Source organism: Ambystoma mexicanum, chromosome 1q (genome assembly GCF_040938575.1).
Source record: "Ambystoma mexicanum isolate Mex_15411 chromosome 1q, UKY_AmexF1_1, whole genome shotgun sequence".
Taxonomy (NCBI): Eukaryota; Metazoa; Chordata; class Amphibia; order Caudata; family Ambystomatidae; genus Ambystoma; species Ambystoma mexicanum.
Window position 1 is genome coordinate 324571591 of NC_090922.1, and position 13406 is coordinate 324584996.

At 46.5% G+C, this 13406-nt stretch overlaps 1 protein-coding gene across 1 annotated transcript in view; it reads right to left on the bottom strand.

Annotated features, from left to right (window-relative positions):
- The window catches only part of SLC7A10 (solute carrier family 7 member 10), a 748564-nt gene that overhangs the window by 224979 nt on the left and 510179 nt on the right, over positions 1–13406 (bottom strand). The window contains exon 4 of the mRNA XM_069639254.1: positions 7686–7811. Within this exon, the coding sequence (XP_069495355.1) occupies positions 7686–7811 (126 nt within the window). The remainder of the gene's footprint in view (positions 1–7685; positions 7812–13406) is intronic.

The following is a 13406-nucleotide window of genomic DNA, read 5'->3' on the forward strand; positions in this document are numbered from 1 at the left end:
CGCAAGACCCCGGTGTCAATCCAGTCTTGTGTCCACAGCTTGATTTTGACTTCATTAGGATTAGTTTGCCATATGTTATTATTTGTGCCGAGGTCAGCTAGAGTTTCTTCACATCTCTAGCACAAGAATACTATCTGTACTTCCGATTTTTAGAATCATAAATTGAGGGCTTATTGGCTCTGTAATCATTTTGTGATACAATGTGAGTGTATTCCACATTACTCTAGCATTTATGGACACTGGGCTTAGCTCATATCTTATGCAAGCTGTTGGAACTCCTTTCGGGAGTCATAAAACTTTAGTCCAAAAGATATGTTCTAATGTGGTCCAAAGATCAGCAGAGCAGCCTAGCGCACACTCAGTACCATAGATTAAGGCGGGGACGGCCTTTAGCTTATAAAAATCAAGGACCGGTCGTAGTGAACATTTTCCAAATTTTCTATTAAGCACACTTGCTTGTATAGCCAGCTCTTTACACATTAACTTGATTTTTTCAGACCATAGAATGTCATTTAGGCTAGAGCTGACCCACATTCCTAAATAGCATGTCTACATGACAGATTTGAGGTTTTCTTTCCCCAGATGCCAACTGAATTTTATTTTGGTCTTACGTCCTTGATTCTTTCTCAGATCTTGTAGAGTAAGCATTTCGGACTTGTTCAGATTGATATACAGGCCGTTGTTTTGGATGGATTGTTCTAAGGAAAGCAATTTGCGTTGGAGACCTATTGTCAAACTGGATATTAAATTATGCCTCCTATTGTAACGATTGTATGTATATTGGCCTACGCCAAGTTGCTTAAAACTGTACACGAATAACTCTCTAAGACAAGGTCTTGACCTTAGAAATTAATGTAAGCCGCGATCTTGAATCAAGCCGCCATCTTAGGTTCTTTTGCTGTGTAAAAGTCACCCTGTACATCATAATGGCGGACGATGCCAAACCGAACAGAATCTGGTCGTCATGACCTCCGTACAGCTAATGTATAACTTGCCTACAGGCCACTTGTTATGGTCATGAACTGAGACCTTGTCCTTCTGTTGACCTGTGTGTAAATGGATTACCTGTATCACGGAACTGATCTATGCACATACTGATGAATATATTAAAAGTTGACCTGGCAGGGACCCTAGACCAGTAATACATTCATGGAATGGTTACCCGCGAAGGGGTTGGACAAAAGGCTGGAGAAATGTACTTAAGCCTTATTATCCCAATGTATAGTCTCTCACTGAATACATCGAACCCCGTTTAAGTTTGTTGTGTTGTACTGAGGGCCGATAGCTATCCGATCTGTCATTGACTTTGTCACTGCTTGACCTTAAAATAAAGTACTTTGTATGTTCCTTTGTAACCGGTGTTTGGTGTGTTTCCTTTGGGCTTCCCGACCTCATATTATTTTTCTGTTTTCACACTATTGGTGTCAGGTCCACCAGGACCAGGTCATCAGCGTACAAAATCTAATTCACCTCATTTCCATGGATTTTAGGTGGAAACATGACGATACTTCATTAATATCAGCTAAAAACATGTTAAAGATGATCGCTGCCAATGGGCAACCCTGTTTTATGAATGTTTTTATTGGTGTGGATAGATTGCCTTTCTAATCCAATCTGATTTTCATGTCCGTGTTTGTATGAAGATCCTTTATTGCCATTAGAAGGCTTGGCAGACAGTTCCAAGCTTGCATCTTAGACCAGAGAAGCTCTCGGTCAATGCTGTCAAACGCCTGAGAAAGATCCACTAACACAAGGTATAATTTCCTTCAAGCTCTTATTGCTTCCATTTTTAACAGATTTAGGATTAGAAGATTCAGACCACATCCCACTCCCTTTACAAACCCTGTTTGCCTAGGATAAAAATGAGCACTCAATGTTAGCCATGCAGACAATTGTGTTTGAAGTTGGGTTGCGTACAATTTGCCTAAGACATCCAGGAGTGCGATGGGTCTGTAGTCTTTTGGGTCGGCTCTGTTGCCCTTCTTAATGATGGGCATGACGATCACACTTTTCCAGGTTAATAGGGTTGCTCTTTCATTAGCCACTTTTGAAAACAGAATGCTGCCCAGTCCTTAGGATTTTGCTTTATGATGTAATTTGTGAGGCCATCTTGGCCGGGGGCCCATGATGAACTACTGCGCTTTATAGTTGCCAAAATATCATCTTTGTCAAATTGAAGATCCATTTTGTTAGCATCGGTAAAGTAGGTTCTTTGGTTTGGCTCTTCTTATCATACAGTTCTGTAAAATGGAGGACCCATTGTGTTTCTGTGACCATATTCTATTGTATCGCCATTTGTTGGCAGCTTTCATTGTTAATAATATTCCAGAACTCGTGAGAGTTCTTATTCCGCAGACTAGCCACCATTATTTCAGCATCCTGTTCAATGATTATTCTCTGGGAGATTAACACATTTTTATATTTTTGGTTGCTTGCTTTTTTTAAGGCCATTTGCCAACTTTTATCTTGATGTATATGCTGCCTGGGTTCCTTCCGTAGCTGACGTTTTCTATTGGCAATTTTGCCATCATAGACGTGCTGTGGTCTAAAGGGACAGTTTTTAGGGCTTTGTTCTTTTCCCATATAAAGCTTCCGCAGATGAGTATATTCCACCTTACTTTTTATGTTGCCATCTGGGCTTCTACTGTAAGCTTCCCTAATTGCACAAATGTCCTGTTGTTTTATTCGTAGACAAGTCCTACAAGGCTCAGCTAATACATTGTGGACCCACTTGTTTTTTTATTCCTTTCAGGTGGAATCAATGTCAATTTTAGCAAGTTATGGTCACTTTGTGAGGTGTTTATCACTTGAAGGTATTTTACACATTGTCCTATGCCGCCGGAGACAAAGAAGTAGTCCAGAATCGACTCTTGAGTTTTAGGCCTCAATGTAGCTTGTGCAGGGATGCGCCCCTTTGTATTTCCATTTAAAATTACCATATTTCTTCTTTCTGTGTCTTCACAGCATTTAGAAGCCACATTTTGAAATCTTCTATTGATTGCTGAATCATCTGCCCTCGTTTTTATACATTTTAGATTAGATTGGAGCACAATAGGCCTTTGGATATGTTTAATGACCCAGTCTAAGTGCTCTTACTGGCCTCGTATTGCTGTAACTCGTCCAGAGTTGGGCCCTGATACTTATAAAATCCCTCCAGGATTACCTACATTTCTCTATGGCTGAGTGGGCCAATTAACCCTGGATGAGCCGCAACACCCTCATTCTCCTAGTCAGCACAAGTCCTCCAGAATTTGTTTTAGCATTTCCTCCGTACTGGGTGCCATTACATGGTATCTCTGCCATTGCAATTGAGGCAAAGCATCTGCTACCCTATTGTCCATACCAGCAATGTGTTTCGATTTAGGAACAATGCTCCACAACAAACAACACAATACAAATACTCTGAGTAACCTCAGCATCCACTCACCCTTTGCAGACTGTTTATTCACCACTGACATGACCGCATCAATATCAATATTGAAATTACACTTTTATTTTCAAACTCCTGCCCCCACAATACCAATGTCACTATCATTGGGAAAAACTCCAGGAAAGCGATGGTTGACTATTTGGCCCTTCACCGATCTAGTCACCTCCCTGCACACCAACTTCATTTCCAATAGAAGCCAAAGAAGCACCTTAAGAATTCTGCAATCTCCGCTCTGCTGGGTGCTCATTGAGCTACATTGACACTCCATTATGCTCCCTCAGAAATTACAGCCACACCTTCAGGTCCTCCCTCAGTGCTCCTGTAACTCTAATGCGGTCACACGGTTCACTGGACCTCACGATCACCCTTACTAATCTCCTGCAAAAAGCCCTCCCTGGCACAAACACCTTGCAAGCAAAGTTAAAATATGAGCCGCACCTCCATCTTCTTGTCTGAATCCGCCTTTGTTAACAACCCCATCAGCTCGTCCACCTTTTCCATGGGTAACCTGGAGCACATCTCCTCTGGATCTAGCTCAAAACTCAAAAATGTTACCCAATCATTTGGATCCTTGGTCTTTTTCTTTACACAGTGGCACCCCAACCTCTTCCATCAATTTCACAAACCCTCTCAAAATCTCCTCTCACTCCCAGGGAAATCTTTGTCTCTCCACGAACAGAAAGTCATCCAAATGGTGTTTGACCTGCTCTCACCTCAACAACCTGAAAATGCACCACTGCACACATGTGCTCAAGTGCTCAAACAGTCCACAGGAAACTGAGAAGACCATTGGCGCCATCTTGCCCACAGAAATTAAACCACCCTACTGCATGCCCAACTCCCAAAAATATTGTGGATGAACAGGCAGAAGTCTTAAAGCTGCCTTAATGTCTGACATCAAAGCACCTTGCCCACACTTTCACACCAAGGGTAAAGTCTAGTCCACGGTCAAATAAGAAACTGACCGATATTCCTCTGCAAAGTAATCACTGCCCCTCTGACCAAGACAGGTGGTGAATGAACCAGAACGCACCTTTGTATTTCATGGGACCCAGCCCCAACAGAGATATTATCAGGTGTTGCAGAGGCCACTCAACAAATGGTCTTGTCACCCAACCGTCTTCCATTTCTTTCCTCAGCTTCTTCTGAACTATCTCTGGCATTTCCTTAGCAGACCATACATTATCTGCCCACATTCTCGCCTTACGTCTGCTACACTTCAAGCTAAAGCCGTTCCTAAAACCCTCCTCCAGCAGATGAGCATTCGTCATATGAGTATAATATTGCACCCATTCCTGTTCTACCATACTCCTCTTATGATATTTCTCACAATATATAGTGAATACCAATGTCCAATTCTCTATTGTCACTGACACCTTCAGTCCCCTGGCCAACTCCCTCTCCTAATCCTTAGGTCCCTCCTTGGCCCGGATGTCCCTCAATAGCGCAAAGACATACACATACTCACACTTCAAAAACGTCTCTATTGTAGACGCCATCAAATGTGTTCCCAAGGGCTTAGCAATCACCATGTTAGGACATTTTTGATCTTTTCCCCTTGCTTAGTATGTATTAACGCCTCTTCTCTCCCCACTTTTTCCTAACCTTCTTCCAATCCCCTTCCCTCACCCTTGTTCTACTCTAACACCACACTATCTGATGACACTGTCTGAACCTCTGTGTCCAACTTCACCCTACCTCCTATTCGCCTCCTTCTCAATCACCCCATATCCCTGCTCCCTCCCCTATCCACTGTTCTTTCTTGCCCACTCTCCCCCTTCGGTGCAACCTCCCCCAGTGGCCCTTTTTGCTCTAAGGCACTTCTCCATGCTGTAAACCAACCTTCCTCAACTGCTAGCTGTTGCCTTTGGTGTTCACTCCCCAACCATTGCGTTTCCCTCACTTCTGTAAGCAACCTCCTATATTTTCATATTGTTCTACATATTTTTAAACCTCCCTACCTGGGAAGGGCCTATCCAGCTGGCCATCCAACACTGCTGAGCCGCTCTCATGAACCATGGGTGCACAGCCTGCTCCACCTCCTGCTTATACAGGGATGGGTGCCGCTCCTATTCCGCAAGCTGCAGCAGAAAAATCCCTCATCACTTACCGCAGAGCCCGAAAAAGGTCCTTGGGTGGGGTGATTTCCACCCATGCCACCTGACCCTCGCAGCAGGCCTGGGTCATGCAATTCCAGGCACCTGAATGGATGTGGAAAAGCCTTCCACCACTAAGAGAGGCTGAAGGGAGGGTCAAACCCCAGTCCCGCGCTGCCTGGTTTCATAGCAGGAACCTTTCATGTGTTAGGCATCATGGAACCCACTTGCACCACTGACCATGCTAAGAGCTGAAAACTGGTGAAGTGTTCCAGAACCTTTGCAGCGCTAAACAAATCTAAAACCGATATCAGAGGGCTTAACCTGCCATGTGTGCTACCACCACCCAAGGCCCCTGAAAGGGCAGACTCGTAACTTGCTCTCCCTCCCCACACCACAGCACCCTATGGGGCTTGGACCACGCTTAGTCAACTGTATAATTGAAAAAAATGTATGGTAGTTCGGAGCCAGAAGAGTGCATTCCCCACCCCCTGTGATATACAGTGTAGAATCTGTCATAAATTGTCATTTGATGTTCCCAGTAAATATGTTGTTAGAATTCGTCATGTTGAGGCCTCTGCTCCCCGAGTCATAATTCACTACTAATTAGACTATCTTTACTTGTTGCCTGGCAGTCTTTAGAAGTTAAGGCACATAGGCCTGAACTCCGGTCACAGCAAGCCCTAAATCTGGGGAGGGCCTCGTAAGGTCCATCAGATGTGATTAAAGGAGATGTCTATGTGTTTTCTAAAGCCCAAATTCCAGCACCTATGTCAGCAAGACACAACAGCACGCTGTGGTGTCTGTACCTTTAAATCAGACACACGCGGCGGAGTGACGCAACGCTGCAGCATGTGGGTTAATAAAGGGGGCAAACCATAAAACCGCCCGTAGAGCCCGGACAGAGAGCATTGGGTCCAGTGTGCTCTGTCGGCTGGGGGGGAGCTCACGGGGTGTTGGATGACCATGGCACATCACAACACATGCTGTCGCAGCATTATTGGGAGGTGAGGGGGCTAGCTGAGGGAGAGAGCATGGAGAGGATCCAACGCTGAGAGGGCGTGGTGGCGCCATCTTTAAGCGTTGTAGCTCGGAGCCAGAATTCCTCTAATATGCATGGTCTCGGGTGCAGATTTCTAAAAAGGAGGGGGGCCAGCCATCCCCCTTCTTTGGCCAGCACGTCCAAGACCCGGCGACCGTGGCCAGGCTTGCACTGTTTTCCCACCCACCACTAATTATGAGAAAGGACAGGAGCAGATAGGGTCAAGGAGCAGTAGGTTTAGCACAATGCTGAATGTATACTAGTCCGAAACATGTTGGGTTACTGGCAGAGAGATTTGCCTCCTAGTTGGGGGCCAAGGCTCTGGGATTTACGGTGAGGAAGTCAAGGCCAGCACTCACCGAATGGTGCTTAACCTGCATTTGCGCAGGGGCTAGGAGAAAGGGGCTGTGGGATCTGTCAGTTCACAGGGGGTCTCCTCATTTTCCCAGGACCCTTCTTTGGGTATGGGGAGGATAGGCAGGTCTCTCCCACGCATAAATATAGGATAGGCTTGGGGATGTCCATTGCGATTTAAAGACATGCATTCTCTTGTGTTGCATTTTGTCAATAAATACGGCCAAATATATTCGAAAATGATTACTTTGTAATCTCTCTCCTTGGCCTTGACGCCTACGTCACCCATGATTTGTATAAGGGAGCAGTAATAGGCACCGACCTAAATGTAAAAACACGTATTTTCGTAAAAATCCTCTATTGCGACTAGACATCTCAAAAGCTAGGCTTGAATGAATACATGCTCTTGAATCTTTTATTGCTTTGTGGCACCAGCTTAAAATTGAGTTGTTTATGAATGATTAAAAAGCACTTGGAAGTGCCCACAAGCACCATGGTTAGTCTCAACAATAAAATACGCATCTACCAGAACGAAAAGCATGACTCATTATAGAAAACGTTTTATGCCTAGGAGCATTCGGCTGCCATTACATTCATAGCTGTGATGGGAACACTGAGGCAATGGGTCACATTTGTCTTCATTGTGTATTCAGTCTCCTAGGCTGTACATTCCTCTCTCTTTGTCTGTCAGAAGTCAGAACATAGGAGGCATGCTACGTGAAACGTGTAAGGCATAGCATGTTAAATAAAGCCAAGTGTTTACCTTTAAAGATCTGCACGAATCCCACCACGATGATGAGCGCGAGGGCCAGGAGCTTCCCCGCTGTGAAGATATCTTGGATGCGCGTGGCCCATCGCACGCTGGAGCTGTTCACCCAGGTCAGGAGCACTGCGGAGAATAGAAGGGCATTCAGTATCGAATGCTTACAACGTGCTGCAGAACAGTGTGGAAAGGTACAGACCGCGTGACTCCATGTGGGGCACGACTGCTATAGCTTATCAACGCTTGTAGACCCTTCCTTTCACCTGACAGCTGCATCACTCTAGCCAGAGCTCTCATCTTGTCCAGACTGGACTACTGCAATGCCCTCTACGCAGGCACCAAGAAGTATAATATCAAAAAACTTCAGGTGATACAAAATAACGCTCTCAGAGCAGCTCTTAACATTCCTAAAAATACTCACATCTCCACGACTAGAAGGAATTCCCATTGGCTACCTGTCCAGGAGCGCATCCTCTTCAATACCCTCACTCTGACACATAAATGCGTACAAATAACTGGCAGATCACCACCTCTCAATCTAACAGGCCCACGCGCTCAGCACACCTGCACCTGCTCCCTACACCGAGATTGAAACTGCAGCAAGCTGGTGGCAGCAGCTTCCCAGTGGTAGCGGTTAGACACTGGAGCACACTATCCTCTACACTTAGGTCTGAACTTTCCTTCTGGAAACAGCTGAAAACGTGGCTTTTCACACAGGAACTACTAAACTAAATCATGTTCAACATTCAGTACTCTCGCTACAAAGAGGTTACTCCAAGTTAGGGCACAGTACTGCGTAGTTTGTGCATAATGTATATATAATGCTTGGTATGTCAAGTTGTGTTATGTATTTGTGCAACCATGTAACCTTGGGGTTATTCCCATTCTCAAAAAGAGCGCCCAGATGCCTCCAGGTTGGGGAGCTATACAAATTGAAAAATAAATAAATAAATAGTGCTGGCCTTTCCTTTTACATTGTTTTGTTAAATAAAATCCCAGGACTAACAAAGTGGTGTTTTGGTGAGAAGGAGTAATCTAGTCATCCTATGGAAAGCACGGACTGCTAGCAAAGTAAACAAGTTATTTACGTTTAAGTGCGCGTGAACAGTTCACTAGGCAATGTTTATGTGGTTTGCTACACGTTGAGCCACATACATCTTCTGCTGGTGGCCAGTTGTTTACTGACCGACGATTGAGAGTGCAGGGGGGGAGGGGTACTGACCGACGGTTGCCTACCAATTCCTCCCCGCAGGGCCCGACAATGTCGAAAAACGGGGCATTTCTGATAAGCCCGGGACTTTTTCCCCAGCTGCTGCCCCCTCACGAGGGTGCTGTGCTTGGGAGACAGTGTCCTGCCGTCAGGCGTCCTGTGAGGCACAGCTGCCTTGAGCAGGTACAACATGAAGATAAGAAAAGCCACCTAAACGAAGGCTTCTCAGTTACGGTTGATAAACATTTAATTTATTAGATAGGCATAGGGATGGGATGTTTCCAAATGAACGACCCTACCACTCCTCTCATGTTACCTACAACATGTGTGTCAAACCACCTAATTAAAGTGAGAAACATAATAGAAAACTCTTCAAACATTAATTTGTTTCCATGATGCCTAGCTTGACATGCAAAAAAGGGTTTGCTTTTGTGTGGCTAGTCAAATGTTCATAACATCATGTAGAACAGCAAGCTTGAAGTTTGTGAAACACCCAGGTGACCTCAACACAATTGCTTTTAATGTGTGTCTTAAATAGACCCCCATGTGCCATCACTAAAACAATCTCTGAAATAGGCCGTTTTAAAAAGTGCAAAAACAGTAATTTTAGCAAAAACACCTGCCAATACTGCGTTTCTTTTTAAAGTAAAACAAATCTGCAGTTTTTCAAGAAAATAAATCATGCTAATATGGAGAAGAAAGGGAGGGAGAGGGGCGGGCCAGTGAGGGAGCAGTGGGCCTATCAGGGAGCAGTGGGCCCGAGTCCAGAGGTAGCGGTGGGCATTGGGCCAGGGGCCAGAGAGGGAGCGATGGGCCAGAAAGGAAGTGACTGGGCGAAAGAGGGAGAGAGCAGCAGATTAGGGTAGAGGATGGGAGAGAGAGCCAATACCCTGTGAGAAAGGCTGGGAGATGCAAAGGAGCCACAGATAGGGAGAACAATGGGACGACCAGGACAAAAAGATACTGGGAAAGAATGAAGGACTGGAGAGTGCAAGGAGGAGTTGGAGAGAATAAGGTGTAAGTTGGGAGCCATGATGGGAGTGTGGCAGTGGGGAGTTGCAGTTGTGACTTGGCAGTGTGACAGTGCTAGTGAGTATGCCCATGACTGGCAGAGTGAGATGTTGGGATTGGAAGTTGGGATGGACAATCGGTGAATGTGAGGGGTGTTGGTGAGTTTCAAGGGTGTGGGTGACTGTGAGATTGGAGAACATAGAAGGGAAATATTTGCCCCATTGTAAGTGATAATGATCAATAAAATTCATGCTTTAAAATAAACACACACACCAAACAAAAAAGTAGAGCAAAACAAACACGGTATTGCCAAGCCTGGCACAGGCAACAGGCAGGCTGTTCTCTGGCGATACGGATCTAGGAGGGAGTAGGAGCACCACACCTGCAGCACTTTCGGCTAATTAATGTCTTTATTAACTTGCTGCTCCACACGGACTGAGGAGGAACCCTATACTTGCACCTCTTCGGCTGCTGTATTTATGTATTTACTTGCTGCTCCAGACCGCGCAGTGGAGCAGAGCAGGCAGTGCACAGGTGTTTCCCTGCTGATAACATCAAGGAGGGAGGAGGAGAGGCCACACCTGCAGCAACTTTGGCTGCTTTATATGTTTATTAACTTGCTGCTGCGGACACTGAGTGGAGCAGGCAGCAGGCAGGCAGGCTTTTCCCTGCCGATAAGATCGAGGAGGGAGGAGGAGCGCCACACCTGCAGTACCTTTGGCTGCTGTATTTCTTTACTGACTTGCTGCAGGCTTTTCTCTGCTGATAAGGATTAAGGAGGGAGGAGGAGTGCCATACCTGCAGTACCTTTGGCTGCTGTTTTTCTTTATGAACGTGCTGTTCCCAACAGCGGAGCAGGCAGTGGGCCAGCTTCCCCCTGCTGATAAGGATCGAGTAGGGAGGAGGTGTGCCACGCCTGCAGCAGCTTTGGCTACTGTATTTTTGTACTAACTTGCTGCTCCAGACCGTGGAGCGTAGCAGGCAGCGGGCCGGGTGTCCTCTGCTGATAAGGATAAAGGAGGGAGGAGGAGCGCCATACCTGCAGCAGCTTTGGCTGCTGTATTTCTTTATGAACTTGCTGCTCTGGGCAGAGGAGAGGAGCAGGCAGTGGACCGGCTGTCCCCTGCTGATAAGGCTCGAGGAGGAGTGACACGCCTGCAGCAGCTTTGACGCTGTATTTTTGTACTAACTTGCGGCTCCAGACCGCGGAGCGTAGCAGGCAGCGGGCAGGCTTTTCCCTGCTGTTAAGGATCAAGGAGGGAGGAGGAGCGCCACACCTGCAGCACCGTTGGCTGCTGTATTTCTTTATGGCAGCCCCCTCAGCTGTCGAGGTTTACCGGACCACCATGCTCATTGTGATTACCAGTGTTTTAATTGTTCCTGCTTCGGCTTTGTTTTAATCAGCGGTTTTAGTCTTGCTTATTTATTTGTCTATGTTGTAGTGATGTGGTCACATTACACCTGCGACGGAGTGACGCAATTCGGTCACGGGGGATAAATGGGCAGTCCTGGGCATGCGCCGCAGAGTGCAGGCAGAGCACCGACGGAATACCTGTGTGAGAGTCTATCTGTGGGGTCAGGAGGCTATAACAATGGTGACAAGGAGGTCGCTCGCCCGGACCCATGTGCTGGATCAGCTGTGCTGACGGTTGTATCAGGGAAAGATCGATCTGCTCGGCAGCTGTGTCGGCACACGAGGGGAAGGTGAGACGTGCCCTGTGACACGCCGGCAAGAAGGAGGTTGCGGCTCCCCATCCAAGGAAGTGCACGTTCGCCTATAGGACAATTTTGGAGCACTTGAGAGTGCGTAACTTTAAAAAAAAGAGAGATTTTTTTCCCTTCTCTTTTCTCATTTCTCGTGTTCTGCAAGAGGAGTTTTGTGTGTTTTTCTTTCTCTCTCCCTCCTGGATTTTTTTTTTTTTTTGGAAGCCTTGTGCCTGCTGCTTGGTCTATGGAGACACTCCTGCATGGATCCATTTTGCAGTCACACTGGGTTGTGGCCCTCTGTTTACTGGGGGGTGCCTGTGCACACAGTGTGACGCTGCCGAGTGGGGTGCTGTGCCAGCATGGCGGATGACCAGGTGGCAACCACAGAGGCTCCAGTGGTGGCCCATGTGCATCGTCAGCAAGGGGCACTGGCTCCCGTGCAGTAATTTGATGTATCTGGGGTGCCAGCGCATCTGTGCCCTAGATGGAACTTGTGGTTGAAGCGCCAGGAGATCTACTTCGCAGTGGTTGGGGAGGTGAATGGCCAAGGACTCGGAGGGACCATTTTATCCCGTTGGTGAACTTGGTTCAGAGTTACAGAAATAGAAGGAATAGTCTATCCCGAGCGATAGGTATGCTGCGGCCAATCTCGACCACAAAGAGTGTGAGGAGAGGGGCAGTGTCGAGGGGATAGTGTTGCCTGATGGAGCAGATCCAGATTCGTTAGTGGGTTCCCGCAATCTAATACAAAGAGAAGGAGCAGGTAGGGGTGGGGTGCATAAACTGGATCTTCTAGATGGGGGGAAACGGCCTGTGGATGTTCCTGTTCACTCGCAATGTGGAGCCAAGCTGAATGATCCACCTAACCAGGTGTTTATACAAAGAGGCACCCTAGATTGCTCCTTTATGAATACCCCCCGAATTTGTTTGAGTGGGGAAATTACGATGCTAGCAATCTCCCCGCATTTCAAAGAGGTGGGGGTAGAGGGATCGTATGGTCAGTTTACTATCAGCCCTAAAACCCCTCTGCAAGACCCCAAATTAACCTCAAATCCAAAAAAGGAGTAAGTGTACGGTAGTTGGACAGGAGGACTACAATGGGAGAATGGAGGAAAGCTCTGTTGAGGCAGGGCCGGTAGCCCAATATGTACATGGCTAATCAATCGATCTAACTAAGGGACAGGGCCAGTATGTAAAAGCAGACGCTAGATTGGTGGATGTGTTGAAACAAAAACAGGGTGAGGGGAGTGGTATAAAAAAGAAAAGGATTTGTGATGAAACAAACCTATGACATTTTCAATCAAGCCATTTTCCCTCAGATTAAGTCTACCAGGACCCACTACATTAGTCAACGAGTAAGTAATGAAGGTATCTGGAATTTGGATAGAGAGGACCGTTTAACTGGTCCAGAACCGGTAAAGGATTCAGGGCCTCTTCCTGGGGGAGTTAGAACCATAGAAGGGGAAATGGTGAAAGATCTGGAAGGTCTGAGTGTTCTGCTAGATGTTGGGGTGCAGGACACAACACATGAGGAGTTGGAGGGAAGATCAATAGTCCCGGTATTGTCTGAATTGGAAGTGAGAAGTATAGTCGGGGATATCTTGGCTGAGAATAATTTTGGGGAAACTATGAAAAAAGAAGAGGCCAGTAGAGTGGAATTTGAGCGAGATCACTCACAGACGAGATTAGAGCCCCACACAATTACCGAAGGGGAACCTGTGAGGGAGAAACAGGATCACTGGTCAGCTGACATGTTGGGTAACAGGGATGAAAAGAGAAGTCGGGGAGTGATG